Source organism: Podarcis filfolensis (assembly GCF_964270895.1).
Source record: "Podarcis filfolensis genome assembly, chromosome: 8".
Classification (NCBI taxonomy): domain Eukaryota; kingdom Metazoa; phylum Chordata; class Lepidosauria; order Squamata; family Lacertidae; genus Podarcis; species Podarcis filfolensis.
Window position 1 is genome coordinate 72,142,643 of NC_139611.1, and position 24,598 is coordinate 72,167,240.

At 48.7% G+C, this 24,598-nt stretch overlaps 2 protein-coding genes across 3 annotated transcripts in view; both read right to left on the minus strand.

Moving 5' to 3' along the window:
- Nucleotides 1-24,598, minus strand: part of LOC310769052 (membrane-spanning 4-domains subfamily A member 4A-like) — a 639,318-nt gene that overhangs the window by 424,582 nt on the left and 190,138 nt on the right. The gene's annotated exons all lie outside the window — the stretch shown is intronic.
- The window catches only part of HPN (hepsin), a 32,961-nt gene continuing 9,857 nt past the window's right edge, over nucleotides 1,495-24,598 (minus strand). For both annotated transcript variants that reach the window (XM_083627598.1, XM_083627597.1), the window contains exons 3-13: nucleotides 22,382-22,483; nucleotides 19,763-19,804; nucleotides 18,301-18,430; nucleotides 16,587-16,709; nucleotides 14,290-14,330; nucleotides 11,694-11,859; nucleotides 9,906-10,096; nucleotides 9,021-9,116; nucleotides 7,875-8,017; nucleotides 6,001-6,165; nucleotides 1,495-4,646 (exon numbers count right to left, since the gene is read on the minus strand). In XM_083627598.1, coding sequence (XP_083483724.1) covers nucleotides 4,608-4,646; nucleotides 6,001-6,165; nucleotides 7,875-8,017; nucleotides 9,021-9,116; nucleotides 9,906-10,096; nucleotides 11,694-11,859; nucleotides 14,290-14,330; nucleotides 16,587-16,709; nucleotides 18,301-18,430; nucleotides 19,763-19,804; nucleotides 22,382-22,483 — 1,238 coding nt within the window. In that variant the 3' untranslated portion in view covers nucleotides 1,495-4,607. The remainder of the gene's footprint in view (nucleotides 4,647-6,000; nucleotides 6,166-7,874; nucleotides 8,018-9,020; nucleotides 9,117-9,905; nucleotides 10,097-11,693; nucleotides 11,860-14,289; nucleotides 14,331-16,586; nucleotides 16,710-18,300; nucleotides 18,431-19,762; nucleotides 19,805-22,381; nucleotides 22,484-24,598) is intronic.

The window sequence follows — 24,598 nt, forward strand, 5'->3', positions numbered from 1 at the left end:
TGACTCTTTCAAGAGCCTCTGGGGAACAGCAGGATGGATAGAGTATTAGCAACCAGGGCTCGCCCAAGACATTTTGGCGCCTGAAACAAATTAGAAAATTGTGCTGCCGACAATCATAGTTTGCAAAGGCCACTGCATAAACTGTCCTGCTGATGTATGTAGTGCCTCTCTCATTCGATATACACTTCAATACTCACCAGTGTGGGAAAGCAGCAACAGCTGGAGATACAGTGGCTGCAGCTGCAACAACCACAGCAGCCGTGGGGGCCACATTTGCTGTCCCCCATGGATCCTGGGGGGGGGGCACATGACATCACTTCATGGGTGAACCGGCCCTGCTAGCTACATCTCTGTTCTGTATCTCTGGCTTAACACTCACAAACACAAACAGTCTCTGACCTGGAATGGTGCTTCAGCAAGTCCTCTGGTGGGCACAGCTGTGCTGGCACAGAGCCACCCAGTCCATCCCTTTTGTGCCATCCCAGGCAGGCAGGCTGGCCTTTTAACCCTGGTGGGGCCTAGTCTTTAAGGAAAGTACCTCTCAAAGCAGTCTTTTAAAGACAGTTGCTTCTACAAGGGGGCAGGGGCCTGGTGTTAGCCTGTACATCTTCTCAACTAGCTGTGGGCCTCACAAATCCTTTCTCCATCATCTATCTGCCCAGCTCCTGCCATCGGCAAACAGATTATTGGCATCCCATGCAGAGCCGTAGCTGGGTGATCTTGCGCCCCTGGCAGAACTATCCAGATTGTGCCCCTTATCCATGGACAAATTAGCTCTTCTTTCCACCTCTCCTCCAATACCCCCCCCTTCCACTCATTCAATTCACCCTCTATTTAAAACCTTTTCTTATGAAGCAATAACAAATATTTTTATTTATAGACATATTTATGGACATATCTTTAAGCCGATTTTGTGCCCTCCCCCTCATGTGCGCCCCTGGCAGAGGCACACCTCACCACCCCCTAGCTATGGCCCTGATCCCATGCAATGGTGTTCAGTTGTGATTTGTTTTCTGGTGCAGAATGGGGGATTTTCTCCCTCTATACAGTGGTACCTCGGGTTACAGACGCTTCAAGTTACAGACTCCGATAACGCAGAAATAGTACCTCAGGTTAAAAACTTTGCTTCAGGATAAGAACAGAAATCGCGCCACGGCAGCAGCGGGAAGTGGTACCTCAGGTTAAGAGCAGTTTCAGGTTAAGAACAGACCTTCAGAATGAATTAAGTTTTTAACCTGAGGTACCACTGTAAAAGCTTCCCTCCCACTACTGTGAATTAACACTTGCTGCCCATCCTTCCTTGCAGGATACTAGAGCAGCATTGAATTTTGCAGGTATTCAAAATGGTGTATTTTGCTGGGGGGAGGGGACAGTGGCCCTCATTCTGCACTCCCAACAACAAGAGACACAATACTAATGTGCAAGTCAGGAAGCTCCTTGTTTGAGCCTTGGAGGGGGATCCTAAAAAGTCTGCGAAATACTCCAAGAGCCATCTATAATCAAAACAGGTTTTATTTACTGTAATTGACATAATTACACAAATATATACAAGCTAAGTGAACTGATCCATGGTCCCAAAGGAGACCCAACATAGTTATCTATTTACAGTATCAGAAGACATAATAGAGGACTGTTCTGGGATACTTCCTGGCCCCAGATGGGTTATTACTGTATGTAGGCAACTCTGTGGAGGATAAGGCCACAAAGGTTGTGCTCCTCCAATGCTGAAGGCAGCAGCATGCCTCTGAATAACAGCTACTGAGAATCACAAGTGTGGAGAGCACCATTGCCCTCAGGCCTTGCACATGGGCTCCCCTCAGGCAGCTGTGTGGCCACCGTGAGGTGGGGGAAATGCTGGATAACTGGCCCTTGACCTGAGCCAGCAGGGCTTCTTCATATGCTCCAGTGGCGCAATGGGTTAGTGCATCTGGCTGTCAGCCAGAAGGTTGGTTCAAGCCCACCCAGAGCTGGCTGTGGATTCCTGCATTGCAGGGAGTTGAATTAGGTGACACTCAGGGTCCCTTCCAACTCTGCATTGCTATGATTCTATGATAGGTGAACCACATGTTTTTATTTCAGCTTCTTCTTTTTTGGTCACGGCATCAAATGTATCTGATCAGCCCAGCCAGTAACTTACAAATTACCACCAAATCAATAAGTGTGAGTGTGCGCATGGCTATGCTAAAGATGTACAGTTGCTTTTGGACAGCTGGGTGCTTGTACATTCATCGGAATGTCAAGAAAGTGAGAAGTTACCATTTGATTCCAACAGCCTTCCTGGTGCTCTGCAGATGCATTGGACTAGACTACAACTCCCATCAGCCACCAGGGGCATTGGGCTCAGGCATGGTGGGAAATGTAGTCCAAAGCTTATGGAGGTTATCAGGTTTGGGAAGGCCGGTGTATCACTTGTGTACAGACCCAAAATAATCCTTAATGGAACTTCTAATACGAAACTGAAGCAGTTTCTGGTTCTTAATTTCCCAGTGCATACAACAGATTTGTTTATCCTGGGGATGCAGAGATAGAGTACACCCATTCTGTATGTAGACAATAACAGAGTAATACCAGAAGATATCTGTGCTAGGCTTTTTTTTCCAAGTCTACAATGTGCGTGTGATGGAGGAAAACCGTCAGATTCAACATTATTGGCGGCTATTTTCACCTGTGGACAATGCTAGAGTGGGGACAGCAACAGATCCTCAACGGAATATACAAACATAACTCTTAAGTCTGTACTGGAGGGCTAAAAGTACCCTAATAAAGCCCTCCCCAAAATGTACTCCATCTTGTTAAAAGGACAGATGGAAAATGCACAGAACAGCCGGTCAATCCTTCCTGACATCTTCCCATCCTGAAGGGAAACGGGAGACTGGCGGAGGGTATCCGACCCTCAGTGATATCCTCCCTGGACTCCAAATGAGGCTCTTTGGGTCAGATATTGATATTTTGCCCTCATATAAAACATGGGCCCGCTTTCTATTGGTCCTGTCAGTTTCCCTAAAAATGCTTGCAAACTTCAGGTAAGTGGAAGTAGACTCTTTTGCTCAGGCCCATGTCTGAGGCCTGGGGCGGAAGTCTTGAGTCATAAACTCAAACAAAACAGCAGCCAGTCCCTGGCAGGGGGAGGGGGGTGGCACTGGCTGGCTTAGCCCTCTGAGACCCAGGGCAAGGGAACCCAACGCCCTACCCCCTCTGCATGGGGCTGCTTCTATTGTGTTCCAAATTTGCCCTTAGCAAACTGCAGTAAGGGAGTATCTCCTCCTTAAGACTTCCTGTCGTCGGTTCAACTGTTTCCCCTTCTAGACCTGAGCCCTCCTGTGGTAAGTTCTGTTATTCATGGTATAACACAACACATATGGTCTCCAGGTCTGTCTTACGACATTTGCTCTTTAAAACAATTTTTTTTTAAATGTACGAAAATGGTGGTGGTATCACTTGCACAACCAATCTCATCTTAGGGTGCAACCTACCATTTGGAGACCAATGACCTAGAGAAATCACCTGACAAAATCACCTGAGAGCCAAAGGTCCACAGAACAAGGCTTGGGGCATACCCTCCGATATTCCTCAGATGGAAATCAGGCCATTTTCATCTGAGGAATGCAAGGCGTTTCTGGCTGGGGGGGGGAGTGGGAGGAGGGGTAGAAATATGCATGTGTGCATTCTGTACATGCTCAGAGGCACTGCTGCCACCTCGCAAGTTACTGGGCGGGACCCTAGCCCCGGGCACCAAGCCCTCCATTCCTTTTCCCACCGACCTCTTCCCCACCCTGCTAGCAGCTCAAGACTCTCCCCCACCGCTGCTGGCTCCAATCTGCACCACAGCCCTTTTAAGCCCATGCTCCGCCTCTCTGTCTCTGTGTGTGTGTCTCAGCTTCCAGCAGCATCCTGGGAAATGACATCATCAAGCCGCACTGCCAAGCTCGTAGCTGGCTGCCATGTTGCAAGGGGCAGGGAGCCAGGATTCGCTGCTGGGGCGGAACTGGGGGGGGACCAAGCCTTGAAATCAGGACAATCAGGACACCCCAGTTTCAAGTCAGAAATCATGATGGTTTCATCCATCCTGAGTGTAACCTGGGGTAGTGTGAGAAGTTGCTGTGGGGGTTCCCTTTAAATGCAGCTTCTGCCCTTCTTTATAGCTGGGGAAAACTTCCAAGGATTGGGCCTTTACTTTTGAAATTCTTGACCTGCCAGAATTCAATGCTTTAAGGGTCTCACGTTCGTGTGATCTGGGTAATGAGCCACACCAAAGCAACCACAGATTAGCCAGTCGCAGGTGTCCTGGGAAGCAAGGCCGACCCTCATTCCTAGATGGGCCATTAAAGAACCAGAAGCACCCCTTTGATAGGCTGGCAAAGCAAAGGCATCATATTGGCAGATGTTTAAAGGGCCAGCAAGGAGCGGTGACTTCACAGTGTAGAAGGGCTCCCCTGCCCTATTCCACGAGGCTATGCCAGAGCACACAGTTGGATGGGACAATGTTTGTTCTCTGTAAAATGTCATTTCTGCCCCACCCCACCCCATTTTGTTTAAAGCAGCAGTCTCACACTGGAAGGGGGGAGGTTGGCGAGGCGGAGACGGCTCAGCATCGCTCTTCCGGGGCTTCAGTCCTGGATCACCATTCCACTGGCATGGGAGTGAGTCTGCAGGAGGGGAAACAAAAGGAGAGGCAGGCTGTGCATCTTTCTGGGGCCTTCAGACAGACAGATGTGCTGGGAGGACAGGAGAGGTGTTCCCTTGCCTTTCCACAGCAATGCACTGGTTATGTGCTCACTTGAGATCTTTTACATTGGATACCAGTTAACCAGTGGATGTTGTAACACAGGGTTTGGAACCTCCGACTGGCCTAATCAGGCCCAGTGTGGGTCTCAGTTTGGCCCACAAGGCCATTTCCCCTCAAACCACACCAACCTGCCCTACGCTTGACATTTTATGTGACATCCCAGTACGTTTCCAAGCACAGTTCAAAGTGTTGGTGCTGACCTTTAAAGCCCTAAATGGTTTCAGCCCTGTATACCTGAAGGAGCATCTCCACCCCCATCGTTCAGCCCAGACACTGACAACCACCTCCAAGGGCCTTCTAGCAGTTCCCGCATTGCAAGAAAAAGAGTTTGGATTTGATATCCTGCTTTATCGCTACCCGAAGGAGTCTCAAAGCAGCTAACATTCTCCTTTCCCTTCCTCCCCCACAACAAACACTCTGAGAGGTGAGTGGGGCTGAGAGACTTCAGAGAAGTGCGACTAGACCAGGTCACCCAGCAGCTGCATGTGTAGGAGCAGAGACATGAACCCGGTTCACCAGATTACGAGTCTACTGCTCTTAACCACTATACCACATTGGCTCTTCCCTGAAGTTACAGGGAACCAGGCACCCTGTGGAACGCCTTCCCATCAGAAATAAACAATTATCTGACTTTTAGAAAATATCTGAAGGCAGCCCTGTATAGGGAAGTTTTTAATGTTTGATGCTTTACCATGGTTTCATAATTTGTTCAATTCTGCTCAGAGTGGCGCGGGCAACCCAGACAAATAGGTGGCATATAAATATACGATGGTGATGATGTTGGTTGTTTGGCAGGTAGACAGGTCTTCCTAGGCACAACCAGGAGCCTTAAAGCGCATCCCCAATTGTGCAATGGCAAGGGAGGCAGTCAGCTGATTGAGATCAACCTTCTGGGATCGGCTAAGCTGCCGAGATACCTATCAGAAACTCGATATCACAGCTGACACCTGCCTAAGGCAGGGCATAGCAAAAGTCATCGCCTTCAATCTTCCTGAATTGGCTGCATGACCTGACTTCCCACTCACTAGTGCAACTGATCCCTGCAGAAAGGAGGCTTGGAGTCACTGCCTGTCAGCCAGTTGCCTCCGTTCCCATTGCACAAGCACCATCCCCAAAAGGCTGCCAACCGCTGAATTAACTTTTAGGGTGCCGCAAGCCTCTCCCTGTTGCTTTTCCTGCAACTGATTCACCCAACTGCCCCGGGTGCCCTTTACCTTCATGGCACGATAGATCCACCCTTGAAAGTCATTGACCTTTGTGTAGACCCCTGGTTTATTGGCCAGGGCACAGCCGGTGCCCCAGCTCACAATGCCACAGAGCCTCCAGCGGGAAGTCCGGGAGATGCCATCCTCACACACAAAGGGGCCGCCGCTGTCACCCTGTCAGGCAGAAGAAAGCAGGAGTTACAACCCTTGCTCATTCCACCAGGCTCTGGTTATCTCCCGCTTAGACTACTGCAACGCGCTCTACGTGGGGCTACCTTTGAAGGTGACCCGGAAACTGCAACTAATCCAGAATGCAGCGGCAAGACTGGTGACTGGGAGTGGCTGCCAAGACCATGTAACACCGGTCCTGAAAGACCTACATTGGCTCCCAGTACGTTTCCAAGCACAAGTCAAAAGAGTTGGTGTTGACCTTTAAAGCCCAAAATGGCCTCGGCTCAGTATACCTGAAGGAGCATCTCCACCTCCATCATCCAGCCCAGACCCTGACGTCCGGCTCCGAGGGCCTTCTGGTGGTTCCCTCACTGCGAGAAGTGAGGTTATAGGGAACCAGGCAGAGGGCCTTCTCGGTAGTGGTGCCCTCCCTGTGGAACACCCTCCCATCAGATGTCAAGGAAATAAACAACTATCTGACTTTTAGAAGACATCTGAAGGCAGCCTTGTATTGGGAAGTTATTAATGTTTGATGTTTTGTCGTATTCTTAATATTCTGCTGTGAGCCGCCCAGAGTGGCTGGGGAAACCCAGCCAGATGGGTGGGATATAAATAATTTTTTATTCTTAATCTTATTCTTATTATAATTATAGTATAGCACTCTAACTAGAAATGTGGACCAGGTAAGGCCAGGGTGCTGAAGCAGAAACACAGGCCAATCAAAGCCCACAGCTGTGGGTTGGAACTGCAGTGGTGCCTTTGAGGGCAAGAATTAAGTTCTGGAGGGACAATTTTCAGCCGGGAAATGGCACAGGGAAAGAGTAAACCCCTTTCCCCCCATCATTCATGTTCCCCAGGGATGTTATATGCCTCATTCCAGCTCCAATCAGGCATTTGTAACCAATAAAGCTATTTAATAATCTCCTACTAGCTATGTGTGCAGGTCTGATCAACTTGTACATGTGCTACATTTTTTAAACCTAATCTATAATTTTAATGCCCTGTCACAACCCCATGATCCTAATCTGAAACCCTCATGGCCGCCATTATGGTTTTTGTTTTTGTTTTTTCAAACAGAAGAAAAACATTCCCATAGCAAACATGTTATCCCGTGCAGGCCAAAGTTCAACAGCTAGAGCACTACAAAATTCTGACTGAGCCTCTGTCGCTCTTCACAGGGAGAAGAATGGGTTTAAAAGCCCTTTGCCCTCCATTCTAGCGGGCAGAGAAGCCAACTGGCAGAAACAACGCTGGCTGTCCTTTACCTCTTGCTCATAAAACACACACACACATTAGAAAAAGCATCTAAGATAATTGAAGGGATAAACCTTGTAGGGAAGAAATGTGATTTGTTGGCCTAAGCCCCATGATATTTTTTGCCTGGGTCACTTTGTGTCTGAACAAATTCACCATGCATCCTGCTCTGCTTTGCTGTTCAGCAAATAGTCTACTAAACACTAAAGATGAGGGAATTTGTACCATCCCAACCCCCCAGGATTCCCGTCAGCTCCAGCCAGAGTGGCTTATGGTCAAGGATGATGAATGATGCAGACCAGCCAAATCTGGATGACCAAATGTTCTCCACCTCTGCCAAACACCCACACCTTGCTCTCTCTTTCTAAATGCAGTCCACCACACCTCGCCCACCTTCAATAACTTATATTCCCTTGCCTCCCCAGCCCTGCCCTTGCCCACTGCCCAGCACAACCTACCTGGCAGGCATCTGTTCCGCCGGCAGCAAAGCCAGCGCAGAACATCCTGGGCCTGATCTGGCTGCCATAGTAGTCGGGGCTGTTGCAGACACTGGTGCTGATGATGGGCACGCTGGCTTCTTGCAGCACGTCAGACTGTTGCCCTACAAAGCGGAAGAACCGAGTGCCATAGGAAAGCAGGCTTAGTAAACAGGTTGGACTTATCTGTCCACTGACCCAGTGCAGTCAGCTCTGGCTGGCAGCAGGTCTCCGGTACTTCTGGCAGAGGTCTTTCCTATTGCCTGCTCCCTTGATCCTTGGAGATGCCAGGGTTTGAAGCTGAGGCCTTCTGCACACGGAAAGTGTGCTCCACCACAGAGCGATGCTCGCTTCCACAAGGAAGTGCAACGAGGAAAGGGGTCAATGTGGAGAACGTAGGCAGAGAGAAGTTTATCCCCCTTCCTCACAATACAGTGGTGCCTCAGGTTACAGACGCTTCAGGTTACAGACTCTGCTAACCCAGAAATAGTACCTCAGGTTAAGAACTTTGCTTCAGGATGAGAACAGAAATCACGGCGTGCCGGCAGCAGGAGGCCCCATTAGCTAAAGTGGTACCTCAGGTTAAGAACAGTTTCTGTACTGGAATACAGGGCATTGTTAACACTATGGGATTAACTCCCAGTAGAAGCAGCAACAGCTGCCAAAATGGGCAGCTCAGAGTGATGCAAGGGGCTGCAACTGGAACACCACTTTTCATCTCACCTGCCTGTAACCAGAGCTGTATGTCGTCTGCATATAAGCAGGGGAAATAGTCAAAATTACAGGGATTCTGTATCATGGCGGGCTAAGTTCCGCAACCTAAAAGACACTGGGGGGGAAGCAAGCAAGCCCACATCTACTTGCTTTGTATTCTGCTTTTATTGGCCCTTACATCAGTTCTCCCTTTGGCTTCTGGGTTGTTGTTTTTTTTTAAGGAATGGCCCACATCAATTAAACCTGCCTTGAAGCCTCGCAGCTTTTTTAAAAAAAAGAACCGACAGAATTCTGAGGTTATCAGGGGAATGATGCAGCCCACAGCCATTTCTGTACTTGCATAAGAAGCGGGAAGGATACACAACACAGCTTGCAAGAGCTGCTGCCATCTTAGCAGTGGCAAGAGGTACTTACCATAGTACTGGGTGTTGCCCCAGCCAGTAACGATACAGATCTTGCCGTCCACCAAAGGCTGCCCCAAAGCTGGCAGGCAGATGGGCTGGATATATTCTGTGGGGAGAAAAGTATTGTCAAAAGGCAAATGAATTTTTTCATCCTGCCTCCTAGCTTCTGGGTCACTCACATCCATGGGTTTTTCTTTTCTGTCTCTCACATACACACTCAGAAACATGAATATTATGCACTGGGCTGACTCCTCTTTTTTTCCAGAGGGGGAAAGGGAGTTTGGGGAAGGCACAATCAGTCTCCCACAAACAGACATCCTGCAGGAGAGAGAGCAGGTGATGGTGGCTGTTGCCTCTTCTGACAGCTGTGGTTGCTCATACTGTCACCCATCCACTCTCCTGAAAGCCAAAAAACTCAGCTGGCTGCTTGGCACTGCCAGTGTGCAGGTGCCCAGGCCCATCACCCATAAGATGTTGAACCCCAACACTGGCTTTGAATGCAGAGTTAACTTTTTTCTGCTGTGGTTGCCCCAAGTTGAAGCTTGGGCGCAACCTTCACCTTACTTTGAAAGGCAAGTTCTGCATTGCGGTACATCGCAGCCCCATAGGACATGCAAGTGTACATTCCTTCCTTCCTCCGATTTCTCCCTTACCCTTCATCATAAGGTTGCAAGGCAGGTGAGATGCTATATAATCATGCTAGCAACCTCATAACTGGTGTGGCTTGGGAATCTATGGATGGATCTCAACACTGCACTATTATGATCGCTCCATCAGCACATTTCTTCCTGCCCAACTTCCCTCTCCCCTCCTCCCTGGGTGGATTCCCCACCCCTGCCCCACAGGCTCTTAATAACTCTTTCCCCAAACCACCTTCCTGACACCACATTCTCACCGTTAAAGGAAAGGGGCGTTGCCAAGTGCATCAGGGCGATGTCATTGCTATTCTCCTCGCTGTTGGGATCCAGGAAGGGCTGGTAGCCACCGTGGTACACGACGCTTGTCACACCCACCTGCAGCCCCTTAGCAGAGCGCTGGGAAACGGCTCCCACAAACACCCGCCACCTGCTTGGTGCTCGATTCCTCCTGCAGAGAGATGGGGGAGACTTGTTGAAATCAAAATCGAAATTAATCATAGAGGTGGAAGGGAATGCAAGGGCCATCTAGGCCAATCCCCTGCAATGCTAGAATATTTTGCCCAACGTGGGGCCTCGAACCCATGGCCCTGAGATTAAGAGTCTCATGCTCTACCAACTGAGCTATCAGCCTAAGACACAGAAAGAGATTGGAGGAGGACAGCTATACAACATTGCCAGGGTTGTTGGTGGCTTGTGGGTGGGTGTGAATGAGAAGAGGTTGCTGGATCAGGCCAGTGGCCCATCCAGTCCAGCATCCTGTTCTCACAGAGGCCTACCAGATGCCAGTGGGAAAACCTCCAACAGAACGAACATATTTGTACACCTGGATTGACAGTAGTACATGTGAATAGGATCTAGGGGTCTTAGTAGATCACATGCTTAACATGAGTCAACAGCGTGGTGCAGCAGCAGCAAAAAAAAAAAAGCTAATGCTATTCTGGTATCCCAATCAGGGGAAATAATAGTCCCACTCTCTTCCACCTTGCTCAGACCACATCTGGAAGACTGTATCCAGTTCTGGGTGCCACAATTTAAGGATAATGGCAAGCTGGAACAGGTGCAGAGGAGGGCAACCAACATGATAAAGGGTCTGGAAACCAAGCCTTATGAGGAACAGTTGAGGGAGTTGGGTATGTTTAGCCTGGTAAAGAGCTAAATATCTCAAGTGCTGCCACATGGTAGATGCAGCAAACTTGTTTTGTCCTGCTCTGAAGGCTAGGACCCAGACCAATGGATTCAAGTTACTGTCATACCTCAGGTTACAGACACTTCAGGTTGCATTTCTTCGGGTTACGGACGTGCCAAAACCCGGAAGTACCGGAACGGGTTGCTTCCGGGTTTCAGCAGTCTCACATGCACAGAAGTGTAAAATCGTGCTTTGCACATGCGCAGAAGTACTGAATCGCAACCCGCGCATGCGCAGCACTGCGGGTTGCGAACTTGCCTCCTGCACGGATCATGTTCGCAACCCGAGCGTCCACTGTACAAGAAAGAAGATTCTGACTAAACACCAGGAAGAACGTTCTGACAATAAGAGCTGTTCAGCCATGGAATAGACTCCCTCTGAAGGTGGTGGCATCTTGGGCATTGGAGGTTTTTAAGCAGATGTTGGGTGGCCATCTGTAATGTATGATCTAGTTGAGATTCCTGCATTGCAGAGGGTTGGACTCGATGACTCTTGGAGTCCCTTCCTACTCTTCAATTCCATGATTCGTTCATTTCTAATCACATCTGTTTTGGAACAAATTAAAACTGAAGCCAACTGAGGCCATTCAGTTCAATTTTTCATGTTGCTGTTGTTATTAATATTAATAATATATCACCCATCTGACTGGGTTGCCCCAAGCACTCTGGGCAGCTCCCAACAAAATATTAAAAACACAGTAAGACATCAACCATTAGAAACTTCCCTGAACAGAGCTACCTTCAGATGGGTTCACACATCCTAGTAAACACTCTAAAACATCAGGGCAAGCCCTGAGAGGAGCAACCTTACCAAGTTGGGAGCCATCACAATAGCAAACACAGATATGGCAGGGGCTTACTCTGGGAAGCAGTGTGCAGCCGTGATAACCCACTCATTGGAGATGATGGAGCCACCGCAAAGGTGCGTCCCATCATAGCGCAGGCTGACTTGCCATGGCCATTTGCCCAAGCTGGCGTCCTGTCCTCCCACAATGCGGTCCACGGACAACTTTCTACGTCCACAGTCTGCAAAGAACACAACAGGCATGAGTTCTTCAAGGGGCAGGATCTGGCTAAAAACACCTCAGGTGATCAGGTAACGTCACTTAAAACTGGGGGCCATTTCCTGGCTACCCTCTAGGATTTGAGATACATTTTTTTTTAAGAGTCTATCCCATTCCCACAATTGCTGCAGAGTAAAGAACAAAATCAGATCTATGGGTTTGAGCTGAGTTTCATACCTGACCTGCAGAATACTGTCATGAACATGCACACCAACTTTGGTTCCAATGGCCTAGTAGCTAATGAAAGCCTTGTAAACATCCCCAAGTTCGTCTAATCCTCTCTTAAAGTAATCCTAGTTGGTGGTCATGGCTACCTCCTGTACGCTACATAATGCAGAGGGGAGGTTCACACAACCCTTGCATGCCATCAAAATAATTCACAGACCTGCCCCAGTCACAGCCTCTGCTGCCCACAAATGAGACATTTCCTTATTATTCAAGTGTTTCAGTGGTGTGGATGTTCAGTGGTTTGGTATTATTCAACTGTTTCAGCCATCTCCACATGTGCCAATGTGAAGGGAGCAGACCCTGTTTGGACCAGGCTCCTCCTTGCCCTTACCTCAGCACACGCCAACATATTAGTGGCAGAGACCAGAGTTATCTGGATATGGCCTGTACCACATCAGGTGTTGTTGGGGTTTGGGGGGGGGGGCTTTTATTAATGCTAAGCACATAAAAAACCACAACATCCCCACAAGTAGAAAACTAGTGCAACAGGGAGCAGCTGGGTTAGAAGTTTTCTCCCTGATGGGATAGGCCTGTGTTTTTGTTTTCAACTTGCCATCTCAAGTTTTTATTTCAGGGAGCATTCTTAAGTGGTATCCACCTCCTCCTGCCTGAAATAGTACAATGCAAACCCCTGCCTCAGAATCCTGCCACCTCATTCTGCTGCATGAAGAGCGTGCCATGGGCCACACAGGGGCATAGGAAGGGGAGTGCGGGGGTACGGGCCACCCTGGGTGTCACCCTGAGGGAGGTGGCAAAATAGCAGGCAGCACTCACCGCAGGGTCTGCAGCATGCCCAAGCCACACATCTCAGGCGCCCGCAGGCTCCGCACTGTCCGCCCGCTGCCTCCCCCCCATCTGTAGGGCAGCTGAGCCCCGCGGCACGCCCTGTCCTAAGTCATGGTTTCCCACAGAGAATTCTAGGCCCTGTCATTTGTTGAGGGTGCCGAAGAGTAATTAGGAGACCTGCATTCCCCCTCAGAGAACTACAGCTCCCAGAATAGTTTAACCATCAAGCCCTCTTCTCAGGGAACATTGGGAACTGTAGCACTGCTTGGCAGAGTTACCACACAAAAGGCAAGCAAGCTTAAAAACGAAATGCCAAATGGCCACGTTTATTGGGTGGACCAATAAACAGAGGCCATGTTTTCTCTGCCATCTCAGGGTGTTGACTGCCATCCCTAAGCTTCACACAGTATTTCCTTAGCCATTCCTCGATAAGAGGCAATGTAGGTTTCTAACATTTACTGGCAACTAATGAGTCCGTAGATTTCTAGAACCTTTATCCAGTCCCAGCTTCACCACACAGCTTTTGGGGGGCAGTTACTGGGGTTCCTGGCTGGGCTGAGTGTCACCACCTGCCCTGAGCTCCCTTTAATTTCACGCACACACTGACTGACTGGCACTCACGATTTCTATTTCACACAAGGTCATCAGAGCCGTCAGGGGCATTGTGGGAAATTTAAATGGCTGCTGCCAGGCATTGACCCACTCCTAATGGGTAAACCTGCTGGCAACAGAGGAGCCCACCAGAGGACACACTGCAGATGGCTTCCTCAAAGCTAGAGCTGACCTTGCCTTTCTTTCCTCGTTCTGATGCAAGTTTCTGTCTGCTTTCATGAGATCACATTCGCATTAGCACCAAGGCCAGTAAACTAAAAAGGCAGTGATGGCTGGTGCTTGTTGGGGCTGGTAGGGTGGAAGGCAAGGAGTCCAACTGTAGGTGGAGCCAGAGAGCCAATGTCAGTTGTGGTTTTGCCCCTGTCCTCCCTGATGATTTCTACAAGGGCAGCAATGAGACTGAGGAGGAGGATGCTGGCCGCTGGCAGTCAGGGCCACCTTCTGGACTTCCCGGTTTGGTTGGAAATAAGAAGGCAGGCAGGTGGGGGCTTGCTGAGGCTGGCGGTGCGTACTGTATTTGCGCTAACAGAACAGCCTCCACTGTCCCAAGGGGTGTTTAGGTGTGAGCAGGTCAGAAGAAGAAAATGAAAAGCTGTTAATGGCATTTGAACAACAGAAGGAGACTTGGGAAAGAGTTAGAGGAACTTCAAGATAGCAGGCAGAGAGAGAGAGAGAGAGAGAGAGAGAGAGAGAGAGAGAGAGAGAGACCTGTACACAGCCAGGTGGATCAAGACGGTCCCCTTGGGAGGGTTCGGGGTTTCCATACCTTGGCATAGCGTTGCCAGGAATCGGCCTGTCGGGCATTCGCTGTGAGAGAAAGAGAAAGAGGAGAGGGCTCAGCTGCAGAAAGGAAGGAGAGCGAACCTTCATCAGGAACATGTGTATTTCAGGTTCCTTGCAAGTTGAGCTTTCTGCCAGGTGGGGAGTTCATGTTCCTGAACATTTGATTTCCAAGATTCTAGGCCTTATGACAAACCTGGAGGCAATGGTGCAGTTTCTCGCTAACTTGAAAGCTGGAATTCACATTGAGTAGGATTTATAGTGGCCCTAAAAGTCCCTTGTGTTCCCTGTGGCTAGCAGGGGAATGATGTAAAATAGGCACATTAAGGATATTTTCACTTATTTTAATTCACACAGTGCCTTTTCCCGGTGCAGAACTGGGTGGGGAAGGTGTTGTTTTCAAAAGCCTAGCTTACACACAGCCCCCAGTATCATTATGAACTAAATGACCTTGGCCATGTCAATGTCACACATTTACAGTGACTTTAAGCCAGGCAGATGTTTTTGGCCTGCAACTCCCATGATCCCTAGCTAGCAGGACCAGTGGTCAGAGATGATGGGAATTGTAGTCTCAAAACAACTGGAGGGCTGAGGTTGAGGAAGCCTGCTTTAAGCCCTTATTGGGTTTATTGCAACGGTACCTCTTTCTCTCCAGGGTCAAACTCTAAGCAGAACCCCAATAACTCACGCTTCTGCAAGTTTGCAGCAGAAGCCAGCTGTAGGCAACAGATGAATGCATGCACCCATGAGCATTCATGAGATGCTTTTAAAAATGAACAAAGAGACAGGCAGGCTGCCCAAACAGCAGAGGATGGGGTAAGACTGAGCCAACATTCAGTTTGTTGGTATACGCATATGGTGATGAAGCTTCAGAGAAAGGGTGAGCATTCTGGTGATGGATGTGCTTTTCCTAGTATGTCTGTGCTCACTCGAGTACAGTTACAGCTCATCCAAGACACATCTAAAGTACATGACTTCCCCCTAAAGAATCCTGGGAACTGTAGTTTAACCATGTGCTTTAAGTGATCTGCCATCAATGTCACCCACACCTGGGTCAGTCCCAGTACCAATTGTTAGGGGAATAGGGCAAGTATTTAGCAGCTGAGAGCAGCAAAAGGGGGCAGAATATAATCCAGTCACCAAGTGTTGGGATTAAGTCTGTCAGATGCACCATATGGGACTGCCAAACGCCTTAGACCAGTGGGTGGGGAACATTTATGGGCCCCACCAACATAAGTCAATTTTGACAGGTGGGACCTGTCTAACATCAGGTGATTGGCATGTGGGTTGTTCCGCCCACCTGTTAAAGTTGGCGAGTGAGGGGAGACAGTGACCAAGCAGGATTGAACTCCCCATCCGCTGATGGGTGGAGCAGGAGGGTTTCAACCCTGATTTCTGCTGCAATCCCCCGCGTCCATCAAACCCACCCATCAAGGTGATGTCACCTGGTTGACAGTGGGGCATGGTTCCACAAAAAGGGTCTTGCAGGCAAATATGGAACCCTTGGTGAGTCAAGGTCCCCATGCCTGCCCTAACTGGTCCAAGTCTAGGTCGTCCTACAAGGCCTAGGTCAGGGCAGAGGGAACTGTTGGCCTCCAGATGTTGCTGGACTCCCATCAGCCCCACCCAGAAGGGTCAAAGGTGTCAGTCTGCATTTCTTAGTGCAGAAAGCATTGATCTGATGTGTAGAGATCTTTCCTGTTATAATTCATTCAAGAGGGTTCTGGAACCTTCTCTTTGTGAAAGAAACAAGATGAAGGTTCATGGTCTTTGGGTTATTCCTTCAGAGAAGCTGAGTACAGCTGGCTTAAACTGGTTCTCTTATCTCCTTCTGTTACGGTCATGCTGACTATAAATATAGGCCAGAAGGAGCCTGGGGCTTACTTACTTTCTCTTTCTATCTCTCTTCCTTCTGGTGTGGTGTTCTGTACATAGTATGCTTAGTGTTAAGTTTTAGTCTTGTTATAAGTTTATAAGTTTTTGTAAGTGCTGCAACTGGATTTCTTATGGACTGTGCCATTTCTGAATGTATTGGATTTGTGACCATTATGCTCATCTGCTTTCAGTAGCAATAAAGCTCTGATGGATGAAATATAATTGCCTCTGGTCTATTTTTTGGGAACTCTGCAACGTGTTTAAGTTACCCCACCCCCACCCCCAGCTCGACAAAAGATATGGGGTACTGTGGAAACCTAGCCTAGTGCTAGGGTTTTCGGCTTTGATTCTGTGGCCTTCAGACATTTCTGGATTTCAACTCCCACCCTAGTCCATCTTGTACTTTACCACACCACAATGGCCTCACTCAGCCTTCGTGCAAAAGGTAGGCGGGACTCGTCCACGCAGAAATAGCCCGATGTCCCATTGGCCCCTGCTCTGTCAGCAGCCAGAACTGAATAGGAGAGAGACCTAAAGGCAGGCAAACACAGAGGGGGTCAGTATCAATGCAACAGCCATGCCTACATCCCAGCACCAGAACTGAGAGAGATCTCCCCCACCCTCTTAGTGCATTTTCAAGGATCGTTCTTAAAGGGCAATGAAAGAGGTTGCCTTAGAACAGGCATAGGCAAACTCAGCCCTCCAGATGTTTTGGGACTACAACTGCCACCATCCCTGACCACTGGTCCTGTTAGCGAGGGATGATGGGAGTTGTAGTCCCAAAACATCTAGAGGGCCGAGTTTGACTATGCTTGCCTTAGAAGGGCCCCTGAGTGGCCAGGATCGCCCATGTGACCACTACAGGAAGCATTGCCCTAACTCTAGATTGAGTCACCCACCTGGGCAGAAGACTCTCTCAGCCCTGTTCTCCAATACCTCTTGAGGTTCTCCACGTATTGTTGAATTCCCATCATCCTTGACCACTGGCCATGCTAGCTGGGGCTGATGGGAACTGGTGTCCAACAAGATCTAGAAAGCGCCAACTTACCGCCCTCTCCCTCCATGGTTTCCATAGAATCATAGAGTTGGAAGCTACCCCCAAGGAGTCATCTAGTCCAACCCTCTCCAATGCTAAAGCTTTAGAGCAGAATACGGCTGCTCAATATTGGCTGCTTTTGAGCTAAATATGCCAGGGATTCATCCTGCCGCCTTCTGCACCAAAAGCAGGTGCTCTGGCACTGAGCCTCCCTTCTCTGGCTCAGGGGAAGAGCATCCTGCAGGCTGCTTTGATCATGCCCTGAACACCATCCACTCTTTGGGGTGAGCAAAACAAGACTCAAACATGACCATTTGGTTCAGCCCAACAGTTTGGGGAGGAAGCATGTCCCATCCCATCCATTTTCCAAGGCTCCTTAGACCGGATCACCCCTACCTACATCTCTCAACTGGTCTCACCTCTCACACAAGTTCTACCAGTGGCCAGTGGCTCCAAAGCTCTTCTCACACACTGAATGCAGCTATAGTTCTCATGTGCAGAAACAAGGGGATGTGTCCTCAGTGTCTATGTGATCAGTGTGGCCATCTGCAAAGGGAAGTTCTCAGACACCTGAGCTAAATGCAGAGCCGGCAGGGGTTACAGCGCTGGGATGCAGTTGATGGTACAGCCCTATTTCCCTTTCCACAGGTGAAAAGCCCTACATGCAGTTAATGCCTGGAAAGGGCTACAGACCCATGTGAGCATCGGTTATGTTGAATGCTGGCATGCGTCTTAATCAGGTTTTTAACTTATCATTTACTTATTTTTTTTTTAGGTTTTAAATAATTATTTTTTACTGGTGGTTTTATTCTTTTTTGCAAACTGCTGTAAGGCTTCATTACAATGAAGCAGTGTAAATTTTTTTGTGAAATGGATAAAATTATGACAGCCAAGTTAAAGGGGGGGGCGGTCCTGTGTACTACGTAGAAGAGAGCATCTCAGCTGGTGCAGGTTTTCTCCCTCTTATGTGACAAGGTGGGCCGGCAAGGCTCCCTCTTCTAAACTTCTGCTCCAAAAGGCCTCCTCTGCCGATGCTTCTCTCACTCACCCTTAGTCACCTCAGCCATTACCATTATCTCGAAGTACCTGACAAATCCCATCTCCTCGCAACTGAGGGTGGCCACTTGGGCATCGAAGGACGACGAACAGAGCAGCCTCCACCTCCCTTCATTCTCATCGTACACAGTGAGGCGCAGGTCGCCGGAGCTCACCTGGACTGCGTTGACCAAACAAAGGTGTGAGATCTTGGCAGGATATGCCCACACTTCACCCCACCTTTGCTGCAGCCCAACACTGACCAATCCTTTCCTAATTCATGGTGGCATCTCCCGCTTGTATGAGGCGCCATGGCGCAGCCAAATTAGAAGTATGACGTGTTAATTAACAGCTAGTTTCTCCTCACAGCAGACCCACAGAGATAAATGACTCCAAGTTAGTTGTGCACATCCGTTTCAATGGGCAAGGACTAGTATTGACTTCACCCCTAAATTTCCTAGCTCGGCTCCTGAGAGCTCCCACAAATACTCCCGTTGTGCAATGAAATCTACCTGGCACGATGAGCAACTATATAGGCATGTGTACAGTAAGTTCAGGCCTAGATTTCGTGCTTCAGCTGATAGCAGATGGCCTAAATTATCCATATAGGAACAATCTTGAATGAATGTTTAATTTGGTGCGCCATGGCATCAGCATTTGGGGATAATTCAGTTGAATGGATTCTCACACAATTCCCCACATTTACCTCAGGACTGAACTTAGGAGGAGCCCTGTTGGATCAGACCAAAGGTCTTAGCTAGCCCAGTATCCTTTTTCATATTTAGTCCGCAAGCCAGGCGGAAAGACAACATCTCTCTCCCACTGCTGTTTTCAGAGGCCTGCTGCCATTGATAGCATATCCTCAATGAATTTGTCTAAACCCCTTTTCAAAACCACCCAAATTGGTAGGCATCGCTTTATCTTGTGGGAGTGAATTGCCTGATTTTAACTTTGGCCCCATTCGTGCCTAAAGGGCTATGATACCATTTTAAACCGTCATGGCTTCTCCCAGAGAATTCTGGGAGGAGGAGTTTGCTAGGGGTGCTGCGAGCTGTTAGTAGACCCCTATTTCCATACCAGAGTTCCCTGTGAAAAGAAATGTATTGCTAAACCACTCTGGAAACTGCAGCTGTGAGAGGAACAGGGGTCTCTCCCAACAATGCTCGGCACCTTTAACAAACAAAAGTTCCCAGAATTCTTTGGGGGAAGCCATGACTGTTTAAAGAGATAGTGTAACGCTTTGAAGTCATGATGGGAATGTGGCCTGTGCACTGTTCCCATCAAACCTCTGCTGAAAAATTAGGCCTTTAAGGTACAGGAAAGAAATATAAGACTGGCCTGCCCTACAGGGCTATTGTTGGGGGTGGTTGAGAAAAGGCACATGGGATGCTGGGGGAAAGCATTGTGTAAGTAATTAATATGATCAGGGATTTAGAAAAGACCAGTAAACTGGACCCTATGACATGATGCCGTATGTAAAAAGAGAGGCCACAGCTCTCTTGCAAACACTCACCAACATACAGGCTTTCACCTTCACTTCTGAGCACAGAAACCACTGCAATGGAGAGACAGGAAGGTGAAGTTAGAGCAGAAGTGGGAAACATTTTTAATTTTTTTGTGAAGGGTCTCATTCTCTTGGGAGTAATCAGTTGGGGTCCCCATGCCAGTGGTGGGTGGGGCTAGAGTCAAAAGTGCAAAGGGTACCCCATTTTCTCTCTCTTAGCCACTCCCTTTCCCACCCCCCTCCTTGTATTCGCACGAAGTTAGGCTGTGGGCCAGAAGTGGCCCTAAGGTCGTAGGTTGCCCACCCCTGAGTTTGAACAGAATTCATCTTAAGGAGTAGGGTTGCCATATTTGTCCGAAATTTCCCAGACATAGCCAGCAATTGGTCGTCAGAAACAGTGTCCAGACGAAAGTTGTTTCAACGTCTGGGAAAATCCGGACATATGGCAACCCATGTTAGCAATGTTGGTTTTGGTAATTTCCCTTAAAAATAGCTCTAAATGTTCAATTTTTTGCGCAACAACTTTGGGCAAAACTAAAAAAAAAGCTCAACAAAACAACTTTTCTGTCCAGATTTTCACTTTTTGAAATATCGCAACCCTAGATAGGAGGCAATGACCGCTCCCCGCATAAAACGGGGGGCGACCTTTGCGTGGACGCCTTCCCTCAGGTGGGATACCTGGTGGTCTCCGCCTACCACAGTCAGCTGTCCAATCCCACCTGGGGGAAGCGTTGCCAAGGAGATCAGGCCAGGTAGGGGAGGGATTACCTGCCCACACAATAGAGGGAGGTAGTCTTGGCGACAAGACGGCAATCTTTGCGGGCTCGGGTGGCGGTATCAGGCCTTGGGCGGAATCCTTTAATCTATCTTCCTCTTTGCAGCGGCGATACCAGGGTTCCCCGTTAAAGGGGTTTCTGAAGGGAGGCTTTGACCGTACGCCGAAAGGTCGTCATTGCTCTCCCCTGCGGCGGCGGCGTAACGGGAGCGGCTATCTCTGCTTGAACATATGTTCTCCAGAGCCGGCCCATCCCCCCCACAAACACTGGATAACCCTGATGCTCCCTAGGTCCCCGGCTGGGGACTGGGGAGGGATAACACCCAATGCCTGAGCCAAGGTCTACCCACATTTGAAATTTAATAAAGTTGTGGCCAATTTAATCCCATAGCACATTGTCTTGAGTCGTTATTCCACATGACGGGGGGACCGCTCGGGATCTGGGGACTCCGCCTGTCCACGCAATGCTAGGATTGGTAGATTCATCTTCTTTCTTTCTTCCTCCCCCCTCCTCTTTTTGCCATTTTATACATTTTTATTCTTCTCATTTACAGGACAGAGCGACAAAAGCTCATCGGGGCACTTATTCTAACTTGATCAGTTCATTATGCAGAAAAGGGTATCATTTAACCGTCAGCACTTTATGACACAGAAATCTGTGGTTACTGTAGGGTTCCTTCCAGCTTCTGCTTGTTTGCTTCAGACAATCCATGCACCTTTTGGTTTTTCTTGTAACACTGGGACGTTGGCCTGCATTTCACATGGCAGTAGGCAGCAATGTCTTGAACATCATCCACAGCAAATTCAGCACATACTTTCCAGTAAGACTGTGGAAGAACGGCTTGGTCCTTTTACATGGTCCATTACCATGTGGTGGTGAAGTCAACAACTATCAGCTTTCTGTCTGAAGCTCAGATATGGTTTGTCACAGTCTTCACCATGTTTGCAGGTCCTGCTGTGGGTTCCTTAGGTGTAGTACTATCGGGTTCCAAACCCAAAGCTGACTTTGGCTCCTCAATGGCTTTGGGAGCGCTCCAGCAGAGCCATCTTCTACAGGAATTCATACCACTGGGATACTGCTGCCCGCTCAGAAACTCCCTTACACTATGTTGTTGTTGTTTAGTCGTTTAGTCGTGTCCGACTCTTCGTGACCCCATGGACCAGAGCACGCCAGGCATTTCTGTCTTCCACTGCCTTCCGCAGTTTAGTCAAACTCATGCTGGTAGCTTCGAGAACACTATCCAACCATCTCGTCCTCTGTCGTCCCCTTCTCCTTGTGCCCTCCATCTTTCCCAACATCAGGGTCTTTTCCAGGGAGTCTTCTCTTCTCATGAGGTGGCCAAAGTATTGGAGCCTCAGCTTCAGGATCTGTCCTTCCAGTGAGCACCCAGGGCTGATTTCCTTAAGAATGGACATGATTGATCTTCTTGCAGTCCATGGGACTCTCAAGCGTCTCCTCCAGCACCACCCTTACACTATAGGGTTTGCCATTTCTCCAGAAATAGCCTGGCATTGAATCTGATACATTTGCCCTGTTTTTTAACCAGTGGTTTTCAGCTGTATGTGATTCCTACTCCGGGATTTGTTCTTACCCTGTTTGGTGTTGCATTTGGTGTTAAAATTACAGCTGTTTCCTACAGCGTACTTGAAAAGAGATGGAATCTTTTATGGGAAGAGTTTTGGGGCAACTACTGAAAGGCCTCCTGGGCTGGATAGAATTGGATAGAGTGCCCTTTCCTTGCACACGGAAACATACATATAAAAGGCACACACACCCTGCAACTAGGATCACTGGTTTTTAATGTGCACCGTGTCGTGTGAACAGCCTCTTCCAGCCCTGCAAAGACTCTCACCTATAGCCCAGCTCCCAACTCCGATCGCAGCCAAGAGAAGGAAGCCGCTGGCTACTACAGCCACCACCTTTGGCAAAGTCCAGTTGCGTCGTTTCAGGCCCCCTGGAAGGCAGAGAGAGATGGTTAGACAGCAAAAAGCCAACTACAAAACCACAGATGCATCACTCACTGGCAGGCAAACTTAACAAGGGGGGAACTCCATGTTCTTGAAAGAAGTCTTGTTCCCTGCCGGATGTGTTTTGCAACAGATTGCTCCTTAAAGGCACACTGCAGTAGCAATTCTCAACAAGTGCATGGGGCACTGTAATAACTGGAGGCCTTTGCCCCCACCTCTTTTTCACTGGTTAGGAAACAGAGCCAGGAGCCTCTCCCATTATCTGGCAGTACTACTGCCCAGGACCTACATACCACTTGGAAAGAGCTAGATGATCAACGCCGAGGTACGGGATGGCTTGCAGCTATATTTTTTCTGTTTCCTGCTGCGTCAGAGCAGCAAATAGGGAAAGAGGAGGCACACCCTTTGGTATTTTCAAGTACCATACCCTGGAGCTGCTATTAATTGCTCTAGAAGCAGGAATTGGCTGGACAACCAGGGAAACATTCTTAGGTCTTTATTGTGCATGCATTCCTGCTAGCTAGTTAGCTATAACCTTAACACCTCTCCTGAAGTTATGCAAACTGGCACCTGCCTGTAATTTAGGGAGGATTGCAAAACAGCAGCAGCAGGATGTGGTCAAAATCACTTTGACTTCAGCTTAGGCAAGCTGTTAGAACTGAAATCAATGAGCTTCACATGCAGGTAATCATTTCAGCTTCAAATGAAATAGAAATCAGGTTTTCATTATCACCTGGCTCAGTGGGAGACCACTACTCATGTGCCTCTCTGCTTTGCCCCCAGACTAAGAAGAAAAGTAGTGGGGTTGCAGGAATTGGGAATTGGATCTGTTTTTGCGGGACGCATCTCCTCACATGCAGGGCCAAATTTATCAATCACCTGACATCACAATGATGTCGGGAGATCCTTTTCTGCCCATCTGGTTTGAAATCAAACGATGGGGGCAAAAGCTTTCAAATGCACTCTGCAAGACCTTACAATCAGCTGGTTGTTGGGTCTTGTAGAGGCTTTGCAAAGGGCTCTGGATAATTGCTTGCCATCGCAAAGTTCTCCACCAGACACCAATGGGCAGTCCTTGCAGACTATGATCTGATTGTCAGTTCTTGTGAAACCCCTTGCAAAATGCTCTTCAGAGCTGATTGGCGTTGCCCACAAATCCCCTTTTGGCTGAGCCATGTCTTTATCTTCATCACATCTGACATTGTAAGTAGTGTCAGGTGTAGTGGAGGTAGGTGGAGCCAGAGCCATCTTTCCCATTGGGCTTAGTGGCGCATTGTGCCAGGGTGCCAGCCTCTCAGGGGTGCTCCAGTGAGTGGGGAACTGCACAGCTTTGCCGGCAGCCTCCCCTTTCCCTGTACGCCCACCAGCTGTGCCCCATCAACCATATGGCTGGCGGGCATGCAGCTTCCTTCCCAAGCCTCCGCGGGAGGAGAGCGATCTCCACAGAGGCTTGGGAAAAGGTTGACAACTCTGGGAAATGGGGGGCGGGGCGTGTGGAGGGATCTTTGCACCATGGCACCAGATATGCTTAAGACGGCCCTGGGTGGAGCATTGTCCAAAAGTCCTTGCAGGCCAAATGGTGTGGCCTGGGCAGCCTTATTAGGCTCAAGGGCTGAAGGTTCTTCACCGCTGCTGTAGTGGCTTCTTTCCAGTGGGTCTGGCAAACAGGTGACTCTCCAGACATTGCTGGACTACATAGGGCAGTATACAAATTTAAATAATAATAATAATAATAATACATTTTCACTCAGCTACCCACCACGATGATCACTCACAACACCAATTAAAATTTACAGCAAAGGTGGCGAAGCCATAAAACTAACAGCAACAACACAGATATGGAGTTGGTTTTCTAAAGCCTTGATAAAGAGAGACATTTTCACTGACCAGTGTGTAAAAACACACCTGAGGTAGCTCCACCCTCTGAAAACAGGTGCCACCACTAAAAAGACCTTTGTCAGAAAATCAGGCTCTGGGAATCCAAGGAGCCTTCAGTATGGATGAAAAAGGTTGCTACTACTCAACAGTCTGTCTGGCTTAATACATAGAAAGGTATGAGTCTTATATACTGTCATTGGTGGAAGCCAAGACAAGGACAGGGT